Source organism: Sapajus apella, unplaced genomic scaffold (genome assembly GCF_009761245.1).
Source record: "Sapajus apella isolate SASKATOON/1434 unplaced genomic scaffold, GSC_monkey_1.0 scaffold21, whole genome shotgun sequence".
In the NCBI taxonomy this organism is placed as follows: domain Eukaryota; kingdom Metazoa; phylum Chordata; class Mammalia; order Primates; family Cebidae; genus Sapajus; species Sapajus apella.
In genome coordinates this window covers 834,975-852,714 of record NW_022436961.1, presented here as the reverse complement: position 1 = coordinate 852,714, position 17,740 = coordinate 834,975, and the positions used below count along the sequence as shown (strand labels likewise).

The window sequence follows — 17,740 nt, the reverse complement described above, 5'->3', positions numbered from 1 at the left end:
TTTAAAATTTGTTCAGACTAGTTTGCTCCCTTTAGGTCGATTAATAATTGCTTTGTATATTTAGTTGTTCCAATGTTGTGTGCATATATATTTATAACTGTTACATCTTTCTGCTGTATTGATCATTTTATATGACTTTTTATATAATGGCCTTCTTTTTCTCTTTTTACAGTTTTTGGCTTAAAGACTTATGTATTTTGTATTAGTACAGCTACATTTTTTGTTTCCATTTGCATAGAATACCTTTTTCTACCCCTTTTCTTTGAGTCTGTGTATTCTTAAAATTGAAAGGAGTCTCTTGTTGGCAGCATTTGGTTGGATCTTGTTTTAATCCATTCAACCACTCTATATCAGCAGAATACATTTTTGAATTAATGAAGCAATAGAAGAAATAACAAGCCAGATTATCATGGCGGTATAAAAAATTTAAAACTTACAATTAAAAACAATATAACAATGAAAAAGAAAGCACTAGAATGGAGAAGTATTTGAGAGAATTAAAAGTTTAATATTATAGTATATGAGGACATATTCTAAGATTATGTAAAGGGAACTTTGTATGTAAACAGTAGTTCTCACCATAGGAAACAAAATAACAAAACTGATGAATTATTTAATTATGATTATTTAAAAATATAGTCTTAATTCTGTGATATAAATATCTAGGAACTGAACAAAAACATGAGTTTAAAATCCTGTTACTGGTGAGAAATAAATATATTGCTTTAATTTTCCTTATTTGGTCATTTGTGACAGGAGCTATTAAAATGACTATTTTTTTGTCCAGCAATCTTGCCTGTAAAAATTTACCTTAGAGAAATAATTGAAAAGAATAAAGAACCTTGCCCAGGCATGGTGGCTCATGCCCGTAATCCCAGCACTTTGAGAGGCTGAGGCAGTGCATTGCCTGAGTTCAGGAGTTTGAGACCAGCCTGGGCAACATGGCAAAACCCCGTCTCTACCAAAAAACAAAAAAATTAGCTGGGTATAGTGATGTGTGCCTGTGGTCCCAGCTACTTGGAAAGCTGAGGTGAGAGAATTGCTTGAGGCTGGGAGGTGAAAGTTGCAGTGAGCTGAGATCACACCACTGCACTCCAACATGGGTGACAGAATGAGACCCCATCTCAAAAACAAAAACAAAATAAAAATGAATAAGAACCTTATGTATAGGTCTTTTAAAACACATAATTTATATAGCAAAAACAATAAATAGATTAAAAAAGCTTTGAAACCAGCCTAAATACTCAAGGTATTTGATGGACTGTAATACAAATATTAAATTACAAATATGCAAATTAGATAAAATCAAGGAAACTTACTTGTTAATAATATTAAATAAAACAACAGAATGCAAGATTAATGTATGCACTACTTATTTATTTGTGAAGTTTGCCTATGAAGATTGTACAATTCCATAGTGACACAGTCATTTTTTTTTTTGGGATGGAGTCTCACTCTGTCACCAGGCTAGAGTGCAGTGGAATGATCTTGCCTCACTGCAACCTCTGACTCCTTGGTTCAAACGATTCTCCTGCCTCAGCCTCCTGAGTAGCTGGTATTACAGACATGTGCCACCACACCCAGCTAATTGTTGTATTTTTTAGTAGAGACAGGATTTCACCATGTTGGCCAGGATGGATTCGATCTCCTGACCTCAGGTGATCTGCCTGCTTCGGACTCCCAAAGTGCTGGGATTACAGACCTGAGCCACTGTGCCTGTCCCAGTCATTGTTTTAATACACAATAATAGGTAAATTTAAAATTACTGAAATTTAGAGGTTTTTTTTATACATATGAAGGAAAAATCGTGTCAGGATCTCCAGTTGGACATTTGTGTCCTCCAACAATCAACAGATGTCTGAAAACCCCTGGCGGTTGACCTATTGTGCTTTTATTTACAGTGCTTGTTTCAGGTTCTGGTAAACATTCCTCAGAGTCCAAAAGCGGGGAAGCCTAGCATTGCAGCCACCCCTGTCAGCACCCAGCATGGATCCATTCTACAGCTGAACAACACCTTGGAAGAGAAAGAAGTTTGTAGGTTTGTGCCTGCTATAATGTGATCTAAGTGAAGTCTGCATTTTCTCTTTTTCTATTTTGGTTTTAGCTTTTTTTTCTCTTTTTTTTTTTTTTTTTTTTTTTTTTTTTTGAGACAGAATCTCACTCTGTTGCCCAGGCTGGAGTGCAGTGGCGCGATCTCGACTCACTGCAACCTCTGCCTCCCGGGTTCAACAATTTCTCCTGCCTCAGCCTCCCGAGTAGCTGGGTCTATAGGTGCGTGACACCACACCCAGCTAACTTTTTGTATTTTTAGTAGAAACGGGGTTTCACTGTGTTAGCCAGGATGGTCTCGATCTCCTGACCTCACAATTTACCTGCCTCGGCCTCCCAAAGTGCTGGGAGAACGGGCATGAGCCACCACGCCCGGCCAGCTTTTATTCTCTTTACAGTATTTATCTTTTCTAGTCTGTACCCAGGAATATGTATTATTCTGCCTTCATGACATTAGCAAAATCCAACTTCTTATTTCCTAATCTAACCATTTGTCTTAATTTTACCTAATGTTTATAGGTTGGAATACAAATTTGGAGAATTTGGGAACTATTCTCTCTTGGTAAAGTACATCCATAATGGAGTTAGTGAAATTGCCTGTGACCTGGCTGTGAACGAGGATCCAGTTGACAGTAACCTTCGTACGTATGTGTTCTCTGTTGATTTTCACATTTGCGTTTTCAGAGGTTTCAGTTTTTGACTACTGTTTGTAAAGCAGAGCAGTCTGTAATACTTTCTGTAATTGAAAACCTAAATCTTAGATCATTGATGAGCACCCCACCAATAAAAAAATTCACATAAATTGTAGGTTATTTATCCTACAATTTATAATATGGTACAATTTATAAATATGGTATATTTATAATATATTTATTATTTGAATATAATAATAAAATTATGTGACATTAAAAAATTATATATTGGCCTGGCATGGTCGCTCATGCTTGCAATCCCAGCACTTTGGGAGGCCAAGGCAGGCAGATCACTTGAGTTCACAAGTTTGAGATGAGCCTGGGTGACATGGTGAAACCCTGTCTCTACAAAAAATACAAAAATTAGCCAGGCCTGGTAGTGCATGCCTGTAGTCCCAACTAGTTGGGAGGCTGAGGTGGGAGGTAGAAGTTGCACTGAGCCAAGATTGTACCGCTGAACTCCAGCCTGGGTGACAGAGCCAGACCTTGTCTCAGAAAAATATTATATGATATATCAATATATTCTCATAGTTTTTAGTTTAATTATGAAGCATTAACAAACCTAAAAAGTTAATGCAGTGGAAAGAAACTAGAAATAGGGTAAATGGCTGTCAAATATCTCTCCTTGTTTTAGGAGGAAGGGTATTGTATTTCCTGTACGTCTTCCACTGACAGTCCAGGGTCCTCTTAGATAAAGGAGGGATCATTCATTGTCCAATAACCCCAAGGAAGAAAATCTGCCCTTCTGAGTTTCCCATTAGGTAACTGTGTGTGCTGCCTTTCAAAAGGTGGTAACCAATCCCTGCGGCATGAGCAAGTACTGTTCACAGAGAAGCTATTAAAGACTGTGAGGTTATATCAAAAGAACACAGGAGCCAGTATGAAAGGGCCAATGGAGGAGGACAATTTAAGCATTAAGAAGAACAGTATATGTAATTGAAGAAAAATAATGAATGTGTAAAAACCATGAGGTCATATGAAAATAAGTGAGCAAGGCCAGCCTTCCCAAACAAAAACACAAACAATGCTTTGTCTTTGTAGGTAACCAGGGCACCTGATGTTAACTAGGGTGATCTAAAGTTGTTAATTGAAAGGAGAGATTTAAGCATTTATTTTGCCCGTTTTAACTAATTCAGGATAACCAAATAGTCCCTGTTGAGGGAAAATTCTGTGGAGAAGAATTTCAGGTAATAAACACAGCAAAAGGGCAGGATATGTTACAACCCCTAATGAAGTAAGTGATTCAGGGATATACCATGTGAGTAGAAGAAACCATGAGGTGAAGGGGAATTTTTACCAGCTGAACACATCCACCAGTCATGGGTCAACCACAGCAGGTGCACTTTCAGTGTTAGCCAGGAAGTTATTGTTGATTTCATATGACATTGTGGTTATATAACAAAATATCCATTTCAAAGATACTTTTTGTTTTGAAATAGTTTTAGATTTGTAGAAGTGTTGCAAAAAGAGTTCCCAAATATCCTTCACCTAGCTTCCCCTAAACCCTAAACTGTAAAATCGTAGTATAGTTACCCCACATACAATTACCAAAACCAGGAACTTAACGTTGTTCTTAACATTGAACTTACATGGATACAGTACTGATCTACAGGGTTATTTAAATTTCTCTAAATGTCCCTTTTAGTATTCTTCTGCGGTGCTGGCTTTGATGTAGGATCCCACACTGCATTTAGCTGTCAGATCTCCTTCGTCTCCTCCAGTCTAGGACACTTCCTCAGTCTTTCTTTGTCTTTCATGACCTTGACGGTTTGAAGGGTAATGTCTGGTTATTTTGTCGACTGTCCTTGATTTGGATTTGCTTGATGTTTCATGTTTTCTCATGAACAGGTGGAGGTTTTACATTTTTTAGTAGAATACAACAGAAGCAAGGCTTGGTCCTTCTCAGTGCCTTGTGTCAGGAGGCGCACGATGTCAGACTGTCTTTATAAGGGCTTTAGAGTCACATCCTGAAGTATGTAAGAATGAAATAACATGATATGTTGGATTCTTAAAGAAATAGTTTAGCCAGAAAAAGGAAGATGTGGAGTGGGTAGGTAGTTATAGATGAAGCAACAGGGACTGTATCTCGGTAATTCTAGGATCTGGGTAATGGGTTATATACGGGTTGATGATACCATTCTCCATGCTTTTGTTTATGTTTGATATTTTTTATAATGACAGTTGTGACTCCCTTCAGGATGAGCATTCTCAATTATTTCTAGGAAATTCAGCATGAGAATTCAGGCTTCCCCTCATTGTTTTTCATTTATAGATGAATTGTAATGATGTGATCTTTGATGTTTGTGATGACATCTTTGAGGTGTGTTTTCTTTTCTTTTTCTAGCTGTGAGCATTGCATTCCTTATTGGTCTCGCTCTCATCATTGTGATATCCTTTCTGAGGCTCTTGTTGAGGTAAGATGTGCGGGGAGGACACTGCTGGGAAGGCAGAGTATAGAAACAACACATTCAGAACAGGCAGCTGTGACCCTCAAGTGATCATCATTCTTTGATGATATGAGCATTTCTGTGTCCCGCATGTCCATCCAGTGCTAGGCTTCAGGGACTTATGTAGACTGAGATGTGGTCTCTGACTTATGGGAAGTGATAACAAGGGTTCTTGTGGATTATTGCCTTCCATCCTCCCACGTGGCTGATTAGGAAGAAAATGCTTGAGAAATCATTATTTCCTAAAGCATCCTGGTTTTCAGCGACCGGAAGTGGCTTGTGACAATTTTAGGAGGAGGTTGCTGCATTGGATACCCCGCCCATCTCTGGCCCTGAGCCCTGAGGTTGCATCTTCTAGTCCAGCTGCCCAACCTCTGCCAGCACAGGCATCTGGTGGCACAGATGGGGGTCTGGAGGCTGTCCCTCAAGACCTCAGCGTGGACTCCCTGTCCCTTGGTTAGTTTGTTAGCCAACATGGAGAAGGGACTGGTTCTGCTCTGTGTGGTGAACAGGTGATTCTGGTAAGAGTGAATTAGTGGACTAGAAAAAGAAAGTAAAATAGATCCAGGCCCAGTTTAATCAACTTTCAAAGGAAAGTTTTTTCATGTTTTAAAAAGAATAAGATTGAATTTTTTCATGCTTATCTTGTTGGGGTCTCAAGAAGGACCACAAGGTTTTATTGGTGAGCGATATCCAAATTGGAAGAATGGAAACCTAATCTCTAAGTCGGCTAGCGGGGAAACCCTGAAGCTTTGGGGAATTTCCGCACTGTGATAATCTAGCTTTGTACTTCTTAGAAATAGTTTAATTCCATGTATGAGGACTTTGACTGTGTATAGGGTAAAAGAACCACTTGTTGCTTAGAAGCAATTTGTAACCTAACTGTTTTTTAGGAATAGAGGAAGATTCTAGCAGGGGAGTTTCATTTCTTTGAGTTAAGGTATTATCTTACCAATCTTTTGATAAAATGCAAATGCTATTTCAGTATATCAGGATGCTTTTCACATGAATGGATCTCTTATGGATTTTTTTTTTTTTTTGAGACAGAGTCTCACTCTTGTCACCCAGGCTGGAGTGCAGTGGTGCCATTATGGCTCACTGCAGCCTCAACTTCCTAGGCTTAGGTGATGCTCCCACCTTAGACTCGTAAATAGCTGGGACTACAGGCATGCATCACCATGCCCAGCTAACTTTTTTTTTTTTTTCATATTTAGTGGAGATGGAGTCTTGCTATGTTGCCCAGCTGGTCTTGAACTCCTGGACTCAAGTGTTCCATCTGCCTCGGCCTCCCAGAGTACAGGGATTACAGGCTTGAGTCACCATAACTGGTCATATTTCATGACTTTTTAAAGTAATTGATAGCTAGACCGGGTATGGTGGCTCATGGCTGTAATCTCAGCACTTTGAGAGGCCAAGGCAGGCGGATCACTTGAGGTCAGGAGTTTGAGAAAAGCCTGGTCAACATAATGAAACCCTGTCTCTACTAAAAACACAAAAAGTAGCTAGGTGTGATGGCAGGTGCCTGTAGTCCCAACTACTTGGTAGGCTGAGGCACGAAAATTGCTTGAACCTGGGAGGTGGAGGGTGCAGTGATCTGAGATCACACCAGTGCACTCCAGCCAGGGAGTCTAAAAAAAAAAAAAAGTAACTGATAGCTGAGGTCAAGCATTTTCAAAGGGAAGAAATTCCACCTTGCCCCATGTGGAACTGAAACTACTCTTTGCACATGATTCTGCCCTTCCAGCCTGTGGGCAGAATGCTGTTCTTGGCAAAGCGAGAGTCCCTTATTCCCCTCCCCCCTGCTTTCTAACATACCCAGGGAGGTTCAGATGACTGTGAGCCAAAAAACAATCAGAAAAAGTTGAGAGAATAAAGAGCCTCTCTCCTTTTCACTTGAGCAATAGGCATGAACAAGAAAATTAAGTATTTTTGTTTTATTTTTAAAAATCTTCTCCTTTTCACTCTTCCTTAGATGTGTCTATTTAACTTCATTTTGCATGTGTTGGCAATGTTATCCATGCTGAATAAACTAGAAATGAGAGTTGAGTTGTGAGGGAAAAGGAGAAATTGCAAATGTATGCCTTGGGCGTATGGATCATGTTTGGATACTGAATTGAACCACTAAACTATAAAAAAATGTTATGAAACAGGGAAACTGAACTGGCTATGTGACACTTTTAAGGAATTATTGCTATCATTTAAAAATGTGACAAGGGTATTGTGATTATGTTTAGAAATAAAAATAGTCCATATCTATTAGAGATACATACTAAAGTGTTTATGCATTAAATGATATGATGTCTAGGATTTTCTACAAAACATTCCAAGTCAGGAATAAGGGACAGTGGGTGAGAGGACAGATAAAGTAAGATTGGCTTCAGCGTTTATTGAAGCTGGATGCTGGAGGTTCATTATTCAGGAAGACCCTATGCTACTGTGCTTTGCTTTATTGCACTTAACGGATATTGCATGTTTTACAAATTGAAGGTTTGTGGCAATCCTGCATCCAGCAATTCTTTTTTTTTTTTTGAGACATGGTCTCATTCTGTCTCCCAAGTTGGAGGGCAGTGGTGCCATCACAGCCCACTGCAGCCTTGACCTCTCACACTGCAGCCTTTCGATTTAAAGTAAGAGACATGCGGCCAGGCTGGGTGGCTCATGCCTGTAATTTCAGCACTTTGGGAGGTTGAGGCGGCCGGATCTCTTGAGCTCAGGAGTTCGAGACCAGCCTGGCCAACATGGTGAAACCCCATCTCTACTAAAAACAGAAAAATTAGCTGGGTGTGGTGGTGCACACCTGTAATCCCAGGTACTCGGGAGGCTGAGGCACGAGAATCGCTTGAACCCAGGAAGTGGGGGTTTGCAGTGAGCCAAGATCATGCCACTGCACTACAGCCTGGCTGACAAAGTGAGACTTCATCTCAAAAAATAAAAAGTAAAGTGAGAGACATGCAACTCTTCCTTTTACTCAAATACTTAGAAGCCATTGTAGGGTAATTAATTGGTCTAATTTCAATGTTGTTGTATCTGAAATAATAGAGAGGCCCAAAAAGAGGGAGGGATATGGGGAAACAGTCAGAACATACTGAACACTTACTGACCTTATTGACCTCCCGGGCACAAGCAATCCTCCCACATCAGCCTGTCAGGTAGCTGGGACTAGAGACATGTGCCACCATGATAAATTTTTCTTTTAAAGTAGAGTTGGGGGTCTCACTGTGTTGCCCAGGCTTGCCTTGAGTAATTCTGTTGGCTCCATTTTTCCGACAGCATGTCTCATTTCTTGTCTTTGCATTACATTTTGATAATCCTTTTAATAATTCAACTTTTTTATTAATATTGTATCTTTTATGGTGATTTGTGATCAATGATCTTTGATGTTGCTACTGTAATTGTTTCGGGATGCCATCAAGCCCACCTATGTAAGATGGTGAACTTAATCAGTAAGTGTTGAGTGTGTTCAGACTGCCCCACCCACTGTTTCCCCATCTCTCTCCCTCTCTTTGGGCCTCTCTATTCTTTCAGATACAACAATATTGAAATTAGGCCAATTAATTACCCTACAGTGGCTTCTAAGTGTTTGAGTAAAAGGAGGAGTTGCATGTCTCTCACTTTAAATCAAAAGCTAGAAATGATTAAGCTTAGTAAGGAAGGCATGTCGGGAGCCATGATGGGCCAAAAGCTAGGCCTCTTCTGCCAAACAGCCAAGTTGTGAAAGTTCTTGAAGAAAATTAAATGTGCTACTCCAGGGAATACACAAATGATAAGAAAGTGAAACAGGTCGGGCTTAGTGGCTCACACCCGTAATCCCAGCACTTTGGGAGGCTGAGGCCAGTTGATTGCTTAAGGTCAGGAGTTCGAGACCAGCCTAGCCAACATGGCAAAACCCCATCTCTACTAAAAATACAAAATTAGCTGGGCATGGTGGTACACGCCTGGGTAGTCTGGATAGAGGATCAAACCATTCCCTTAAGACAAAGCATAATCCACAGCAAGGCCCTAGCTCTCTTCAGTTCTGTGAAGACAGAGAGAGGTGAGGAATCTGCAGAAGAAAGGTTGGAGGCTAACAGAGGATGGTTTCAGAGGTTTAAGGAAAGAAGCCATCTCCGTAACCTAAAAATGCAAGGTGAAGCAGCAGGTGCTGATGGAGAAGCTGCAGCAAGTTCTCCAGAAGATCCAGCTAAGATCACTGATGACCATGGCTACACTAACAACACAGTTTCAGTACAGATGAAATAGGCTTCTAATGGAAGAAGATGCCATCTAGGACTTTTTTTTTTTTTTTTTTCTTTTGAGACAGAGTCTTGCTCTGTTGCCAGGTGCCAGGCTGGAGTGCAGTGGTGCAACCTCGGCTCACTGCAACCTCTGCCTCCTGGGTTCAAGCAATTCTCCTGCCTCAGCCGCCCAAGTAGCTGAGACGACAGGTGCACGCCATCACGCCCAGCTAATTTTTGTATTTTTTAAGTAGAGATGGAGTTTCACCATGTTGGCCAGGATGGTCTCAGTCTCTTGACCTCGTGATCCACCTGCCTCTTCCTCCCAAATTGCTGGAATTATAGGTGTGAGCCACCGCACCTGGCCTATCTAGGACTTTTAATAGCCAGGAAGGAGAATTCAAGCCTCACAGGACAGGCTGACTTTCCTGTTAGGTGTTACTGCAATTGGTGACTTTAAGTTGAGGCCAATGTTCATTTTCCATTCTGGAAGTCTTAAGGCCCTTGAGAATTATGCTAAATATCCTCTGCCTGTGCTCAATAAATAGAACAATGAAGCCTGATGACAGCACATCTGTTACAGCATCTCTTACTATTTTAAGCCCACTGTCAAGACCTACTGCTCAGAAATAAAGATTTCTTTCAAAATATTATTGAGTATTGATGATGCAACAAGACACCCAAGAGCTCTGATGCAGATGTACAAGCAGATGAATGTTGTTTTCATGCCTGCTAATATGATACCCATTCTGCAGCCCATGGATCAAGGAGTAATTTTGATTTTCAAGTTTTACTATTTAAAAAATACATCTTATGAAGCTGTATAGCTGCCATAGATAGTGATTCCTCCAATGAATCTGGGTGAAGTCCACTGAAAACCTTCTGGAAAGGATTCATCATTGTAGAAGCCATTAAGAAATTTGTGGTTCATGGGAGGAAGTAAAAATATCAACATTAACAGGAGTTTGGAGGAAGTTAATTCTAGCCCTCAAGGATGACTTGGGGGTTTAAGACTTCAGTGGAGGAAATAACTGCTGCTGTGGTGGAAATAGCAAGAAAACTAGAAGTGAAAGCTGAAGATGTGACTGGACTGCTAACAGTACTTGATCAGATGAGGAGTTGCTCCCTACAGATGAGCAAAGAAAGTGGTTTCTCAAGATGGAATCTACTCCTGGTGATGACTTTGTGAACATTGTTGAGATAACAAAGGGTTTAGAATGTCACATAAACTTAGTTGATGGAGCGGAGGCAGGGTTTGAGAGGATTGACTAATTTTGAAAGAAGGCCTAACTGGGTAAAATGCTATCAAACAGCATGGCGTGCTACAGAGAAATCTTCTGTGAAAGGGGAAGTCAATGTGGTAAATTGTATTGTCTTGATTTCAGGAATTGCCACAGCCCCCTCAACCTTCAGTGGCCACCACCCTGACCCCTCAGCAGCCATCAACATGGAGGCCAGGTCCTCTACCAGTGAAAAGATGAGGACTTGCTGAAGGCTTAAATAATCATTAATTTTTATTAGCAATACATTTCTAAATTAAAGTATGTAAACTGCCTTTTGTGCATACTGCTATAGTACACAATAGACTATAGTATAGTGTAATATTATAACTTTCATATATACTGGGTCACAAAAAATTTGTGTGAGTCACTGTATTGTGATATTGTGATACTGGCCTTATTGTGGTGATCTGGGACCAAGCCTGCAGTATCTTGAGGTATGCCTGTACTATTTCTCTGCTTCTGGTATATGCTTGCAACTGTTCATGACTGAAAAATAAAAGGGAAAAAAATCCTATGCACTGGATAATTTGTTTATGCCAGAGTAGGATATACTTTTCAAAAGGTTTTTTCCCAGGTAGAAATCCATTTTAAAGAAAAACCAGTTAATATATTTATCTTTTGTTAGTCATGTAAATCAATTTAATGTCATCTGGATTTCTTTTTGAATTAAAGCAACCATATAAAAAAAGAACCCAGTACATTAACTATTTGAATCACCCAAAAGTTGCTTTCAAGTTTTCCCAGTGTGCACATTTGCGTTTTTAATTTATTTGTAATATTTGTAGTTGAATGTAGATGTTAGGTTTTTGCTTTTTGTATTTAATTGTTTATCTTTTTTTTTTCTTTTTTGAGACAGAGTCTCACTTTGTTGCCCAGGCTGGAGTTCAGTGGTGTGATCTTGGCTCACTGCAACCCTCCTCCACCTCCTGGGTTCAAGTGATTCTCCTGCCCTAGCCTCCTGAGTAGCTGTGATTACAGGCATGCAACACCACGCCTGGCTAACTTTTGTATTTTTGGTAGAGACAGGGTTTCACCATGTTGTCCAGGCTGGTTTCCAACTCCTGACCTCAAGTGATCCACCCATCTCGGCCTCCCAAAGTGCTGGGATTACAGGCATGAGCTACCGTGCCTGGCCTAATAGTTTATCTTCATCTTCATGTTTCTTTGTATGGATAGAGCCCACATTCTTTTATTTTCTTGGCTGTATCACATTTGTATCACACAGCTGTCATATTCTGTGTTTAGTCTTCCCTGTTTTGAGTAAATTTGGTTGTTTCTAAATTTTTGCTATTTTAATTTCAATAGCATTATTGGTGAGAATTCGAGCTATGGGGAAGAATGATCTCATTCATCTTCTCAAGGGTTTAATGAAAGCTCTCTCATCATTCCTGTTTTATTGATGAGGAAACTCTGCTGTCAGGGTTGAGCATTTAAAAGTAGAGCTGCTGAAAACTGATTTCTATTTGTATGTTGTTACAAAAAATTTAGAATGTTTAATTACTTAATATAGAATGTAAGCCTTAATTTTATTTCAATATAATATCCAGTCATTCAAACAATTCTGCCAATGAAAATAAATTAATTGACCTTTTATTTATTTTCAGTTTGGATGACTTTAATAATTGGATTTCTAAGGCCATAAGTTCTCGAGAAACTGATCGCCTCATCAATTCTGTAAGTTATGAGATACAAAGTTGTTTTCCAGGTGGTTTTCTAAACTTGGAATTTATAGTTTCCAATTTAATCATTGTCGTCCAGTTTTATATTTATATTGCGGAAGGCCAGGTTGTAGGTTCTGCATTCCTAATAGAGAGCAGCCCTCTCTTCAGCTCCTGGGAAGGGCTCTATCCCTTCTCGGTTCAGTGACGTTGGAACTCTGGGGTCTATCAGAATACATGAGGTAGAGACATTTTTCATTTTGCAGGCAGCATTGTTGAATCAATCCAGTTAAGTAGAGAGTGTTAAGGTTAAAACAAAGGAATAAGAGACATCACTATTAAATCTATAAATGCTGATGGCCTCCTCTAATGATTTAAATGTCATTAAATTTGTGTTAATAAATTCAGGCTCATTTATGGGGATGTTGGCTTCTGTGCTTGTGCTAAGTGCACTTATGGACTAATTTATTTAGTGTCATTTATCAACGTGGCCACTGGCAAACTCAGTAATAGGCAGGAAAAGCTGCTAAAGTAGAAAGCCAAACCTCTAGATGGGATCTTGAGAAAAGCAAATCCAAGTATTGTTTAGAAAAACTTGTTTATTTTTTGAGTCAGGATGTTATTCTATTGCCCAGGCTAGAGTGCAGTGGCGTGGTCTGGCTCACTGGAGTCTCAACCTCCTGGGCTCAGGTGATCTTCCCACCTCAGCTTCCCAAGTAGCTGGGACTACAGGTGTGTGCCACCACACCTGGCTAATTTTTGTATTTTTTGTAGAGACGGGGTTTCATCATGTTTCCTGGGCTGGTCTCAAACTCTTGGGCTCAAGGGATTTGCCTGCCTCGGCTTCCCAAAGTGCTGAGATCACAGGTGTGAGCCACTGCACCTGCAGAAAAATTATTTTTAACTTTCTACTCTATCACTTTCTTTCCTAAATTAAAAAAAATGAAATTTACTACTTAGCATTATGAGCTGTCCTCTTTCTCCCTTTTTTTCTGAAGGAGCTGGGATCTCCTAGCAGGACAGACCCTCTTGATGGTGATGTCCAGCCAGCAGTGTGGCGTCCGTCTGCCCCGCCGCTCCGCCTCCGCAGCGTGGACACCTTCAGAGGGTATGTGGGGCTCCCTGTAGCACAGTGGGCACAGGTAGTCACAAGACTACGTAACTACACATAAACACACTTTTAGCTTTTAAAGACTTTTATGTATCTTTTACTTCCTAGGCTAGGAAGGATTTCTTGGATGTAAAAGTCAAGTCAGCAGCCTCTCTAATCTGGAAGACCATCATGATCCTCAGTGTCTATATCGACCGAGGAGAAGTGGATGAGGCCAGAGCCAGTGTCCACTTGGATGTGCAGTCTGCTGAGTGAAGGGCATTTTCATTTGGGCAGGTGGCTCTTACCTGGGGCTACAGACTATACCTCATGTCCAGTCAGTAGCTTGACATCTCAGAAGATGCACTAGTCTAGTGAGGAAACAGCAGCAAGTGGCAGAGGGAGGGCTGATCCTGCTCTGCTAGCAGAGTGACTCGAGTACCCATAGTACCCAGAGCGACCCTCATACCCATAGCCCTTGTGGAAGAACAAAGGCCAGGACCGAGATCCGAAAATAAAGTAAAAAAACTGTATAGCTAAGAATGAATACACGGGTATCAGCTCTTTTATTTCTACTGAAGCCTTCTGAATTCTAGTGACAACCCCTGTAACTTTGTCCTAGCCTAATCAAGCCTTGAGTACCCTGGCAGGTAGATTGGAAGCGTGTAGTAAGAACGATGTGATCATAATGAAACTTGCTAACAATTGTGGAGTTCTCACAATGTGCCAGTCACTGTTCTAACTTGTCTTAATTTATTTAATCTCTTGGTAATCCTATGAGATACATATTTTTAAGATGCCCGATTCACATTAAAAGTAAAAGAAATTATGCTGCTGAGTGAAATAACTTACCCAAGGTCACTTAGGTAGCAAATAGGAAAGCCAGGGTTTGCTTGCAGGCACTTGAGTTAAGAGTCTCCTAAATTACCCTGTTGACACCCAAGGTCAGCACCCTCAGCATTCTGCACAGTTAGCCTCAAACAGTAGCACATCCAGCATCTATTATTCTACCTTTCACTTACCATTGCTATTTTTGGAGATAAGACAGTCACAGCTAGACGGAACTAACATTTATTAAGTGCCTAAAATATGCCAGGCACTGGTTAGCCACTGTAAAATACATCGTTCTCCTTAATAGGTACATGTGGTTAGGGCGTTTTCTCTCTTTTACAGGTGAGTTTACCGATGAGAACCTTGCCCAGGATCTTATGACTAATGACAGAAAAGGATCCAAGATTGTAATTCTGAGCTTGCTGATTCAGCCGGCTGTGTGCCTTCTATTAGAGTTCTTTAACCTAAGATGTCTAAATAATTAACACAAAACTGATTTATTGGAAATATTTTGCTATGTTTTTAAGTTATATCGTTTAAGAGTGCTGTATAAACATTGGTTAAGATGTCATGTTGGCAGTGTTGGCAATGAAGAACTTTAGTGCCTGGTCCTAATAGCACTGATTAGAAAATAATTGCTTCTTGTCTTTGATGTCTCGTCTTGTGTAATAAACTGCTCAGTAGAATTGCATTGTTTCATGACTCTACCTTGTGAGAATAAATGGGTCTTCATTTCAGCCCTTCTTTTTCACATGGCAAACCCTGAAGGGCTTCTCTTTGTTGGCTTCTTCTAGGATTGCTCTCATACTCATGGTTTTCGTCAATTATGGAGGAGGAAAATATTGGTATTTCAAACACGCAAGTTGGAATGGTAAGATATTTCCTAAAAGTAATGTTGCTTATATACATCCTTGTGGGAAAATCACTCAGCATTCTCCCCAGAAACTCCAGAAACGAGTCCGAGCAGCCTCCTCTGGGCCACTGAACTCCTGCCCTCTAGGGTGACCTGTAGATGATTCTGCGAGCCCTTTAGTTTTGTTCCTCCTTTTGTGTGCTGTGTATCTGTAAAGCGTCACTGTAATAACATACCCAAAGCTTCTGCTGTGTGACTGAGGGTCTCTGCAGAATATGTTACGGATTTGGTTGTAAATGAGCATGGTCATGTTCTAGATACGCCTTTTATTACAGCCACCATGCTTTTGGTGGCTGCATCTTCTAGGACTTAATGGTCCTTTTTGAGATGGCATTGAACTAGGATTGGTCTGAGTGGTGGTGAATAACAGCTGTAGGTCTGGCTTGGTAGTTGTTTTAAGAATGGATTAGTGCTTCTTAAATGTGACAAACTTGTCTACATAGTTCAGCTCTCCTGTGTCTAGTTATGTTCATAGGAATTGTCCCAGCCAGGCCCAGTGCTCTTTTGCAGTCTCAAGGAAGAGTTTGTGAGTTTACTTTCTTTTTTTTTTTTTTTAAGGCAGAGACTTACTCTGTAGCCCAGGCTAGATTGCAGTGGTGTGGTAACAGCTGACCACAGCCTCGAGTTCTAGGCTCAAGCAATCCTTCCACCTCAGACTCCAGAGTAGCTGGGACTACAGGTGTGTGCCACCATCCCTGGCTAGTGTTTTAAAACAATTCTTAGTAGAGATTGTGTCTCACTCTGTTGCCCAGGCTGGTCTCAAACTCCTGGACTCAAGCGATCTTCCTACCTCAGCCTCCCAAAGTGCTGGGATTGAGCCATACCACACCTGGCCTATGAGTTTCTTTTTTTTTTTTTTTTTTTTTGGCAGAGTTTCACTCTTGTCTCCCAGGCTGGAGTGCAGTGGCACGATTTTGGCTCACTGCAACCTCTGCCTCCCAGGTTCAAGCAATTCTCCTGCCTCAGCCTCCCGAGTAGCTGGGATTACAAGTGCCCGCCACCATGCCCGGCTAATGTTTGTGTTTTTAGTAGAGATGGGGCGTCACCACCTTGGCTTCAGCACATTGGCCAGGCTGGTCTCAAACTCCTGACTTCAGGTGATCTTCCTGCCTCGGCCCCCCAAAGTGTTGGGATTACAAGCGTGAGCCACCATGCCTGGCCCTGAGTTTACTTTCTATACCAGTGTGTAATCAAGTCCACAGTAGATTTAGGAGATATTTGCATTCTAGAGTCCTTTTGCTTATGCTTTGTGCTTGTTCTGCAGGGCTGACGGTGGCTGACCTCGTGTTCCCATGGTGAGTTGGCGGTCTGCCCTCTTCTCTTCCACGGGTTGACTCCAATCTCCTGTTTTTCAGATGATGCTGGAGGCTCTCTCTGAGATGGGCCTGTGTTATGTGGTTAGGAAGTCCTTCTTACTGGCTAGTTCTCATACTTGACACAGTGCCAACATGTGTGTGTATAAAAGAGTGATTTTGTAGGTAATATTTTGTTAATGTAGGGTACAATATCCTAGATCCTGAAATCTTGTAGGAAATAATAAATTCTGAACACACAGTTCAGTTCCATTAATCCTGAAAGTAATTATAAAATCGTATTTCCTAAAGAAATACAGTATATTGGTATCAGTGAATGCTGATAGACATATAGGTGGGCAATGATAGTCATAAACTAAAATTTAAAATAATAGTTGAGTAATTCAATTCTGTCTCTGATAATTCGTGGCTTCTTATTCTTGTAAAGGGACATTACCTATGTGATGTGAAATTGATCCCTCATTATTAGGTAGTACCAGCCTTATTATTATTTTTTACTTCAAATTTTAAATTTTTGTGGGTGCATAGTAGGTATATATATTACAGGATACATGAGATATTTTGATGTAGGCATACCATGCATAATATTCACATCAGGGTAAATGGGGTATCCCTCCCTTCAGGCATTTACCATTTTGTGTTATAAACAATCCAATTATAATTTTTTAGTTATTTTAAATGTGTAGTAAATTATTGTTGACTGTAGTTACCCTGTTGTGTTATCAAATACCTGATCTTATTCATTCCATCCAGCTATATTTTTGTGCTCATTAACCATCCCTCTTCCTCTCCTCCCTACTACCCTTCCTTTCTGGTATCCATCCTTCTATTCTCTATCACCCTGAGTTCAGTTGTTTTAATTTTTAGCTCCCAAATAAGTAGAACATGTGAAGTTTGACTTCACATGGCTTATTTCGCTTAACATAGTGTCCCAGTTTCATCTATGTTGTTGCAAATGACAGGATCTCATTCTTTTTTTATGGCTGAATAGTACTCCACTGTGTATATGCACCACATTTTCTTTCTAAGTGTCTGTTGATGGATGTGTAGTTTGCTTCCAGATCTTGGCTATTGTGAATAGTGCTGCAATAAAGATGGGAGTATGTCTTCAATGTACTGATTTCCTTTCTTTTGCATCTATACCCAGCAGTGGGATTGCTGGATCGTATGGTACCTCTATTGTTAGTTTTTGAGGAACGTCTAACCTGTTGTCCACGATGGTTGCACTAATTTCCATTCCCACCAACCGC

At 40.4% G+C, this 17,740-nt stretch overlaps 1 protein-coding gene across 2 annotated transcripts in view; it reads left to right on the top strand.

Annotated features, from left to right (window-relative positions):
* HGSNAT (heparan-alpha-glucosaminide N-acetyltransferase) overlaps positions 1–17,740 on the top strand; it is a 53,661-nt gene that overhangs the window by 18,678 nt on the left and 17,243 nt on the right. The window contains exons 3-10 of one of the 2 annotated variants that reach the window (XM_032288034.1): positions 1,902–2,038; positions 2,569–2,690; positions 5,086–5,155; positions 8,714–8,764; positions 12,290–12,359; positions 13,342–13,451; positions 15,059–15,135; positions 16,442–16,472. In XM_032288034.1, the coding sequence (XP_032143925.1) occupies positions 1,902–2,038; positions 2,569–2,690; positions 5,086–5,155; positions 8,714–8,764; positions 12,290–12,359; positions 13,342–13,451; positions 15,059–15,135; positions 16,442–16,472 (668 nt within the window). The remainder of the gene's footprint in view (positions 1–1,901; positions 2,039–2,568; positions 2,691–5,085; positions 5,156–8,713; positions 8,765–12,289; positions 12,360–13,341; positions 13,452–15,058; positions 15,136–16,441; positions 16,473–17,740) is intronic. The other variant, XM_032288035.1, reaches the window with a different exon arrangement.